Here is a 9,864-nt window from a genome sequence, read left to right as displayed (position 1 = left end):
TACCATTGTGAATGAATGTTCATTTTGTATGGGGTGGATTTCTTAGAGTCAAGACAGAGAACTCATGCAAATGGCTGGGAAGCCACCCATTCATCGCCCTCTAAGTCCTCTGAAAAAAAAAATTTGCTAGAATAAGCTCCCTAAAGGGCTAAAGAGAGGGCAGGTACGTGCTTTAGTTCTCAGTCGACTGCTGTGTTTTCCATCTGCTCATTTAGAACTTTGTTAGAAATAACATTCTCCTTTCTGCAGAAGGTTGTTTTCTTTCGTTTTTGCTGTTATGCAACAGCAGGTGGTGGTCTGTCAAGCCTGTGTAGAATACGACCCATTACCAATTTCCTTAGCACTACTTACATTCCCCCTTCATGTCTGGTATGGTCCTCAGCCGCAGTCATAATGATTCATATGAAAACAGTTCAGAAATAATTGCTTTAAAAGTGAGGTGGGTTCTTTGCTGCTGCCATTGGGGTTTCTTGTAAAACAACAACAACAAAACAACAACCACAAATAGGGCACACATACATTTCCTACCAGAGCATTTGAGCAATGAAATGAGTTCTCTTAAGAAAACCGGCAACTTTTTTTCTTTTCTTTTTTGCAGTGAAAAAAGCTACAAGCTGGCAGAGGGAAAAGTTGGTGGTGGCCAAGCTCTTTCAGCAAAGTATGCCACAAATAAATGCAATGATTTTGTGACAGCAAGCCATCATCAGGCCTTTCTCTTGGGGAAATCATGAGTTTGTGCTGTGTCAGGGTTGTGCACCTTCAGACCGCGAGTAGATGTTGTGTTATACAAAACAACTACAATTTCTGCACATAGAAAGCCTGTGTATCAGGGAAAAGGTTTGTAGCCTAACCACCTGGGTATGCCAATTTTCTGTGTGCAGGAATTTGTTTAGTTTTGAAGATGGACGCCCCTGCTTACGTCAGCCTCCCCATCTTATAATTTGAGGATAATACTAAATGACCTTACAGGACTACATGAGTTACTAAAACAATGTCTGTGAAGCAGTCTGCACAAACTAGAGCACTATATATGCTAAAAGTTGATGTTGCTGGTATATTTTTGTGTCGTACAGTTTCAGTGTCTCCCTAGTCCTGTACAACTGCAGAAACGCCAGGCAGACTGTAGCAACTGTGTCTATGCTGTAGCCAGCCTCACAGCTCCTTTTCCTTGAAAGATTGCTACCTGAAGAGTGGGATTAAAATACATCAGTTTAATAAATGAAAAATAACTCTTAAGCCATCCACGAACCTCCTGCACGGTGCATGGACAGCTTGCCAACCCAACAGTTCCAAATGCAACGTGGTCTGGCACAAGAGGGCAGTCCTATGTCAGAAAACACGAAAACCTATTCCAGGAAGGATGGAGGGAGGGTGCTGCCCTCCTCTGTGTCCTCTCTTTTTGTTATGGTTCCTTAATTTTTCAGACTGCAGAGCAGGGTCAATAGTGACTCAACAAATGCCTTGCTGCTGCAGTTGTACTGCTGTGGCCTAAGGAGGTTACCTGTCGAGATACAGCAGGCAGACAATTCTCAGCCTCTTGCAGAAGACATATCTTGCCTGAAGACCTTCCTGCAAAGAGACAAGCCTACATAGCAGAGCCCTGTGAAAGTGCAGTTATTCTTAAATTTCTAGTTCTTCTGCTGGGCTTAGAAAAAAAGAGGACCTCATTTCAGTCTGTACAGCCTACTGGCAACCTAGATCTGTACCCCAGTTCATTTTTTTCTGCCCTTAGCAATCTCAAGATTTTTGCTCTTTTTTGTAAACTCATACCAAAGAGCATGGGTAGGCAAACTAAGGCCTGGGGGCCGGATCCGGCCCAATCACCTTCTAAATCTGGCCTGCGGACGGTCCTGGAATTAGTGTGTTTTTACATGAGTAGAATGCATGCTTTTATTTAAAATGCATCTCTGGGTTATTTGTGGGGCATAGGAATTCATTCATTTTTTTCTTCAAAATATAATCTGGCCCCCCACAAGGTCTGAAGAACAGTGTGAGTATGTTTCACCCCTCCCATTGCATGAATCTGCTGACAATGTTTCAGAAAGGAGGGGGCAGATTTTGCTCATCGCTTCTTCCGCTCCAGCCTGTGGGAGTCTGAGTGTTATCTGTATATAGATAAGGTGACTGCTCAAGCAGCTGTAACTCTCATGCAGTCCAGCGTCTCCGATTAGTCTTTAGTTAGTTTATGCAGTAGCTGCAGAGAATAAAAGAAGTTATACTTCAGAGCTGTCGTTCGTGTGGTCCATGCTCTGCTGTGCTCCGCTGACTTTGGTGCTCACAGCTCTGAGTTGTGAGTCCACAGCACTCAGACCTGCTCCCTGCAGTGGAAGGTCTCTGGGAGTGCTTTCCCAGCTCGCCTGGCCCTCAAGAGGTTGAGCCCAGTCGTTGGCACTGGCTCAAAGGCGAAGCTGACACAGTGGACTGGCCCCCTGCTGAAAACGTTTGCTGATCTCTACCAAAGAGCATGCAAAGGGACATGGGTATGTCATATTTTAATCTCGGACGTCCTTGTTGACAACCCTGCAGCATCTGTGCCCCATATTATAAAGCACTTTAGTACTGTCTGGATTCGGGACTGACACGGGAGATGCTGTGTGTGCCCCCACCCACACCGCGGATTTCACTGCTTATTAGCTCTAGGCATCTTTGCATTGGAAGCAAAAAATAAAGAACAAAGTTGGAACTCTCTGAGGCTGGAAGCAAGGAAATGACTTCTGGCATGTGCTGTCCACAGCAGATTGACTGAAGAAATCTCCCTGTTTTCCAGCAGCACCAGTAGATCATTTCCAGAGTCCCAGCAATTTTATTCACTCTCCTGCAAGTTCAGTATGGAACTCTTTAATGATTAAAAAAAAAAGTCTTCGTGCAAATCAAACAAAAATCTGGTTTATTTACAAGTCAAGAAAACCAATCCACTGGATTAGAAAATTATCCCTTATTTACACACAGCACAGCGGTAAGGTTCGGTGGCTAAGCAGAGGTTGGCATTTGAGCTGGAGGTTGCACAAGGCAAGGATGGCTTTGACCAGTTAGGTGAAGCATTTGAGCAGGGGAGAGAAAGACAGGGAACCAAAAAGTGAAGTTACAGAAGCAACGTTGATCCCAAGGGCACTTTATACTGCTTCTCAGCCTGACGGGGCTTGCTGTAATGGAATAGCCTAGGCTAGAGGTCATGATAAAAAGAAGACTCAAGATCTCAAGACTAAGGGACTAAGGGGGAAATGGCAGGAGTGCTAGCCTTCCACCAGTGCGATTGTATACCTGTCTACTCCGAAGTGCATTCAGTGGGACACCCAGCTGTGTTTTCTGGGCCCATGGGAATAACCTATTTTTGTTGCTTCTCTTCCCCCAGACAAAGAAAGTCCCCCCCCCCGACACTTGCTCTCCCAAGGGGTCTAGATAAAAGTGAGATCCGGCTGAATTAAAACCGATCCTTGTGAATTTGCATGTTTTTATATGGAGTCCCACCCACCGCTCTGTCCCGGAAAGAAACCCATCATCAAATCAAAACTTGCAGTGGTAGATGGCACAGCAAAAAGCACAGATTCTGTGCTAGGCAAAGCTCAAAGAACATCAATCCATGGCACTTTTGCATTAATCCTTATGACTGCTGCATAGAACGACGACAAAACCAGCCAACACATCACAGAACAGAATGGTGACCTAGGGCAGTGGTTTTGAAGGGCTCCCCTGTAGAAATTAGGCAGTCTCATAAGGACCTGTGCTTGGGATCTTATTTTAGGGTCATGGCAACACTGGAAAGCTCAGGAACAGCAGCCCATTGGTCCATCTAGCCAGGGCTTGGCTCACCATTAAGCAAAATAAGCCCATGCTTAGGGCATCAAGGGAAGGGAAAGTTTCCATTGCCAAATTTTTAACTTCAATGCACACAAATTGCTCAGCGGAGCATTCATTTTTTTCAGCTAAAAATCGCAACTGAACAACTATGCAACAAGGCAAGCTGGATACCTTATCTCTACGAAGTATTGAACAGATCTGTTGTGTAATATTGGTTTTGAGGACCTGATTAAAGGCTTTGCCATTAGAAAAGGTAGGAGATTTCCCCCCCAAATATAAATAAAATGGAAGTGTACAGAAACAAGCATTATTTTCCATCTTACTGTAGGTTTTGTTTCAGTTCTAAACTAATTTTTTTATGGTGTGTGTGTGTGTGTATAGGAACCAAAATATTTTAAGTGCTTGGGGCCTCTAAAGGTCTTAATCGGCCTCTGCATCTAAGCTCAGAATTGTCAACGTTGGCTGGAAGCTGGTCTCCAGGACTTCAGAGAGGGATCTCTTACAGCCCCATCGGGAGATCCCAGGGATTAAATTTGGGATCTTCTGCATGCAAAGCAGGTGTCTTACCGCTGACCTATAGCCCTCGCCCAATAATTGTTATGGTTTGGACTTTAATGGTGGCTGGGGCATGTTTCAAGCATTCAAAAACTGCCTTTTAGAAAGGGTGAAGGCTGGAAAGCCGAATGAATTTGCAAGTGCACTGGGGAGTCCAAGAGGTGTATGGGATTAGTATGTTGGGTCACAGGAGAAGCAGGAAGAATTGCATTCATTAGTAGGAGGCGAATGGAAAGGTGCCATCTGGATTTCCCACTTCAGGCACCCAAATCTCTTGGGCTAGCCCTCCGTAGCTCAGTAAACCTTTCGGAGGAAGTTCTCAGCGGGGGTGTGGGGGGGGGGAATAGACAATTTGTGTCTGCTGCGAATGGAGCCAGGCGGGTGGAAGATTATCTATGGCATTATTTTTTCTTCAAGGAGCCCTTTGGTTTCTTCTCCTTCCCTGAAGGCCACTGCTTTTGCCCTTTTTCCTCTTTTTTGCCTAAATTCTCATACAGGGTTGCTTCATCCTTCTGCCTGTGAAAGGAGAAAGGGAAGAACAGGAAGCAGAATGAGCGCTCTTAACAATAACGGAACCTAGAATAAAGGGAGGGAGGGAGGAAGTACTGACTGGAAGATGGGGGTGGCTAAGCTGTAAGGCCAAGCCATGGCCTTGTGTTGTTTTATATGCTGCCATCTCTTAAAATACAGTCAACACTCGGGTTGCAAATGTGATCCGTGCGGGAAGCACGTTCGCAACCCACAGCGTTCACAACCCGCAGTGGCACGTCTGTGCATGTGCAAAGCATGATTTAGCGCTTCTGTGCATGTGCGACCCCCGAAACCCGGAAGTAACCCGTTCTGGTACTTTCTGGTTTTGGCGGGTCCGTAACCTGAAAAAACACAACCTGAAGAGTCTGTAACCCGAGGTATGACTGTATCAGGGAAATATATGGCAAAAAAAACCCCTAGTGAAAACAGCAGAAACTGATCATTGAAATTGTCCATCACATCATACCATGTCCCCTTGGATCCATATGAAAGATGACATGGTGGGTCAGGGACTGTTATTATGATTATTTTATCATTATGCTGTCTATGATTGTGCTTTGCATTATGCTTTTTTTTATTATGCTCCATAACATGTACGCTGCCCTGGGACCTTTTGTTAAAGGGTGGTATATAAATTGTAGTTGTAATAATAATAACGATGATGATGATGATGATGATGATGCTATCACAGCAGGTTGTTGCGTGAACTCAGCTTTGCAGCTTGGTGCTGGCACACATACTGCTGAGTCAGCACCTGAATCAGCAATTTGCTTTACATGCTGTGAAAATGGACTAGTCCTTACTCTTGCCCCCAAGCACTCAAGCTTCAAGTGGACCATGGGTGCCAACTCCACAAAAATTCCCCATGAAGGGGTCGTGCAACCCACAAATTTTGGTGTTTGGAGGGAGGACAGGAACGTCATTCCTAAAGCACCATCACTCTGAAAACATTACAGGTTGCCTTCGTCGATGTTCTATTTATCTACACCGTGAGATAGTTACAACTGGGAGAGATGCTCTAACGGCTGCCATGCTTGCGTTCTTACTTAGAGGATTTTCGTGAAGCCTTTATCTTCTGTGCGGGTGGGTAGGTTATATTCCCATATTCAGATTCACTTGGTTTTCCTTTCGTAGTCTGCAGCAGAGAGAGAGAAATATATGTATAAATCTCTATATAAGGGGATTTATGGCATGGAGCCCAGTGGCGCTGTGGTCCTTTGGGCAACACAGTGTTTCCTCGCACAGTGAGGGGCCCCATTTAGTCAGGAAGGAGAAGGTAAGAGGCAAAGCTGCAGGTGCAACCAAGGGGGGAGGGAGCAGAAGTAGAAAGCCATTCCCTCTTTCTCCTCCCCACTCTGCCTGACCTGCTATCTCTCGGGGAAATCCTTCTCTACTTGCTGTAACTCTGGGCCTCTCCAGGACATTGGAGGGCTTATGACTGAGTCAAATGCAGACCAAAATGGCCATGCCATTCCTAGCAAGTGTATAGCTGGCTGCTTTGGGGTCACGCAGGGATTGTGCTTGCACACACACACACACACACACACACACACACACACACACACACAGATACCTGGGGTACACTTTGCAATGCCTAATTATACAAGGTGCTAGAATCTAAATGTCTGTCCCCCGCAACATTGCCAGAAGAGGTGTGTCACCCAGCTAGGTAAAAGGTAAAGGTAAAGGACTCCTGGATGGTTAAGTCCAGTCAAAGGTGACTATGGAGTTGCGGTGCTCATTTCGCTTTCAGGCCGAGGGAGCTGGCGTTTGCCAACAGACAGCTTTCCGGGTTATGTGGCCAGCATGACTAAACTGCTTCTGGCACAACGGAACACCGTGACAAAAACCAGAGCTAACGGAAACGCCGTTTACCTTTCCGCCGGAGCGGTACCTATTTATCTACTTGCACTGGTGTGCTTTCGAACTGCTAGGTTGGCAGGTGCTAGGACAGAGCAACAGGAGCTCACTCTGTCGCAGGGATTCGAACTGCAGACCTTCAGATCGGCAAGCCCAAGAAGTTCAGTGGTTTAGACCACAGCTCCACCCACGTCCCTACTACGATCTCCTTGAGGATGTGGGGCATCTTCCATAAAGGAGAAGATGCTAATGATAGTGACCACTGTATGCCAGTCCCATACCTGCATAACATCCAGCTTCTTCTTAGTGGTCTCTATGAACTGGCAGATAGCCATGTAGATGAACTTGTACTGTGCTTCGGTCTGCACCATGCCTGAGCGCTGGGAGCGAACCATCTGAATGGCCTTTGGGATGTCGATATCACAGTCAAACCCTGGAAGGAAGAAAAAGGGGGGGAGGGAGGCAGAATGTGGATAGCTCAGTTGGTTAGAGCGTGGTGCTGCTAGCACCAAGGTGGAAGGTTCAATCCCCGCTTGGGGCTGGACTAGATGATCCTCAGGACCCCTTCCAGCTTTGATTCTACAGTGTAATAAATAAACGGGGGAAGAAGTCGTTCAAGACTTACAGGCCAATCGTAAGCAAGTGGCACTGAATAAAACAGGGCTTGCTCCCAAGTAAGCAGGCATGGGATTGCTGCCTTTAGTTTTCCTTGCACACGGCACTAAGAGCAACATATACATTGTGAAATATAAAACAACATCGCATTCCATAATAAAATATTCTGTAGCAAGCATAGGAATAATGCAGGCCACGATCCAGCAAAGTACGTTTATGTCCCACTGATTTCATTAGGAGGGATGTGCAGCCCAATCCTATGCATGCTTACTCGGAAGTAGGTCCTGCTTAATTCATCCCTGCTTCCTGGCAGCAGCTTTAGACATGTGCTCAAGTCTCCCACTGAGCTCAATGCTCATCCATGAATGGTCGAGATACACCTATCAAAGACATCTAGCTGCTGGGAGGTGGGACAATGCTTCCCTGATGTACAAATGTTTGTACAATGTCCTACATTGAAAAATTTTCTGGCAGAAGGTCATAGAGACGGTCGACATGACTGTACGGAACAATCTTAAATTTGCAGAGGAGACTGTCCTTTTGAGTTATACACCCAACACATGGAATCTAAGAAAAGGACAATATAAATGGACTCCCCGCGGCCTTTGTACGGCAAAAAGACAGGTATTGATGAACTGGAAAAATAAAGATGAGGATCCCTTTAACGACTGAAGATATGTACAGACTCGCTACACATGAACAAGTTGTGTACAAACGTAGACTTGCCATGGACAAATTTAACAATATTTGGTTAACTACAATAACAATTTCCCCCGCTTTTTTGTATTGTATACAATATCTTTTTTGTTGTTGTTCTGTTCTGTTTTCCACATGGGTACTATTTCTTGTTTCTTCTTCTTCTTTGAGTCTTATTTTACTCTGTGCACTTGTAATTTTGTATTTTTTTTACTTTTCAATAAAGAATACAAAATAACACCAACAAGAAGATGCACATCTTTACCCAGGCTCCCCGCCCCCCGCTCCTGCTGTGCTGCTACAATGTTACTTTGCTATTGATTATTGGTTTTAGTTCATGGTTATAATGTAATTTGTACTGGGTTTTAATTCACCCTTGCGTCTCAAGAGGGCAAACAGGGGATGGGAAGTCCTGTGTCATTTACAGGACAGGCTTTGGCTGTTCTCGTTTTCCCATCTATGTGACCAGGAAGGCAAGGGGCCTAACCCTGGCCAGCGGGAAAGAGGGACCAAGGAATAGAATGGCCACCAGGATTCAAAACAAGAAGTGACCTAACCTTTGATGGAGATCAAATCCACAATCATATCGATGACTATGATGGTCCCAGTGCGACCAATCCCAGCACTGTAGGGAGAGATGGAGATTAGGGAGACATGCGGCAGTATGTTCTACATACATAAAACAGACAAGGCTTCCCTTGCTAGAACCTACCAAACCACAGTTAGTCCAAGACTGTAGTTAGAGCAGCAGTCTCTGGACATTTGCATTTCCCTTCCCAGGTTGCCTTTGTGCCCCCAACATCCAGTATAAAGGTAAAGGGACCCCTGACCATTAGGTCCAGTCGTGACCGACTCTGGGGTTGCGACACCCATCTCGCTTTATTGGCCGAGGGAGCCGGCGTACAGCTTCCGGGTCATGTGGCCAACATGACTAAGCCGCTTCTGGAGAACCAGAGCAGCGCACGGAAACGGCGTTTACCTTCCCGCCAGAGTGGTACCTATTTATCTACTTGCACTTTGACGTGCTTTCGAACTGCTAGGTTGGCAGGAGCAGGGACCGAGCAACGGGAGCTCACCCCATCGCGGGGATTTGAACCGCCGACCTTCTGATCAGCAAGTCCTAGGCTCTGTGGTTTAACTCACAGCACCACCCGCATCCCAACATCCAGTATACTTAGGTATCTATTGCCTCTATATAGGGAGGTTTCACTTAGCTCTTATGGCTAGTGGTTGCTGATAGATCCACCGCCCTCCGTGAATCTGCCTTGTCCTTTCGGAAAAATTATTTTACGTAAACATCCCTGCTTGAGAGATTAACAAATAAACTACAGTTGACATGTGGGTAGATAAAAGAAGATGGCTTGACCCCAGTGTGGTTTAATTTCATAGCATATGGCAGTATTCCAGAAAATGAAAAATCCTTCCCCCATCAGAATTAAGCTCAATCTGGTTGATCTAAATTTAAACATAGATTATTATATATGGTTTGAACCCCTCTCCCATGTTCATTAATATACCAACACTTTATTTTGTTTCATTGGTAACACAAGGGGAAAAGTGACTATTACTCATACTTAATCTAAGCACAACAACCACAAGGGCTCCTGATCAGGCTACGCGATGTTGAACGTTATCTGTTAATTTTCTTCTATCCTGTTTCATATTTGTTTTTGTTTAAGCCAAGTTCATGAACCAAGAACTTATACATTGACCACTAATAATGAACCAAATGTTGCAGATATTACTGCGAATTTATTACACTATTTTTGTGATATACAAATGGCATGAGAAGACTAGGTCTGTTTATTT

The 9,864-nt window shown here is 45.2% G+C and overlaps 1 protein-coding gene across 3 annotated transcripts in view; it reads right to left on the bottom strand.

The window, feature by feature from the left end:
* Nucleotides 1–2,870: 2,870 nt before the first annotated feature.
* PTPN6 (protein tyrosine phosphatase non-receptor type 6) overlaps nucleotides 2,871–9,864 on the bottom strand; it is a 44,325-nt gene continuing 37,331 nt past the window's right edge. For all 3 annotated transcript variants that reach the window (XM_083481812.1, XM_083481811.1, XM_083481813.1), the window contains 4 exons: nucleotides 8,613–8,680; nucleotides 7,026–7,177; nucleotides 5,931–6,019; nucleotides 2,871–4,869 (listed from right to left, as the gene is read on the bottom strand). In XM_083481812.1, coding sequence (XP_083337938.1) covers nucleotides 4,755–4,869; nucleotides 5,931–6,019; nucleotides 7,026–7,177; nucleotides 8,613–8,680 — 424 coding nt within the window. In that variant the 3' untranslated portion in view covers nucleotides 2,871–4,754. The remainder of the gene's footprint in view (nucleotides 4,870–5,930; nucleotides 6,020–7,025; nucleotides 7,178–8,612; nucleotides 8,681–9,864) is intronic.

Source organism: Podarcis liolepis (genome assembly GCF_965112155.1).
Source record: "Podarcis liolepis genome assembly, chromosome: 17".
In the NCBI taxonomy this organism is placed as follows: domain Eukaryota; kingdom Metazoa; phylum Chordata; class Lepidosauria; order Squamata; family Lacertidae; genus Podarcis; species Podarcis liolepis.
This window is presented reverse-complemented; position numbering and strand designations above follow the sequence as displayed.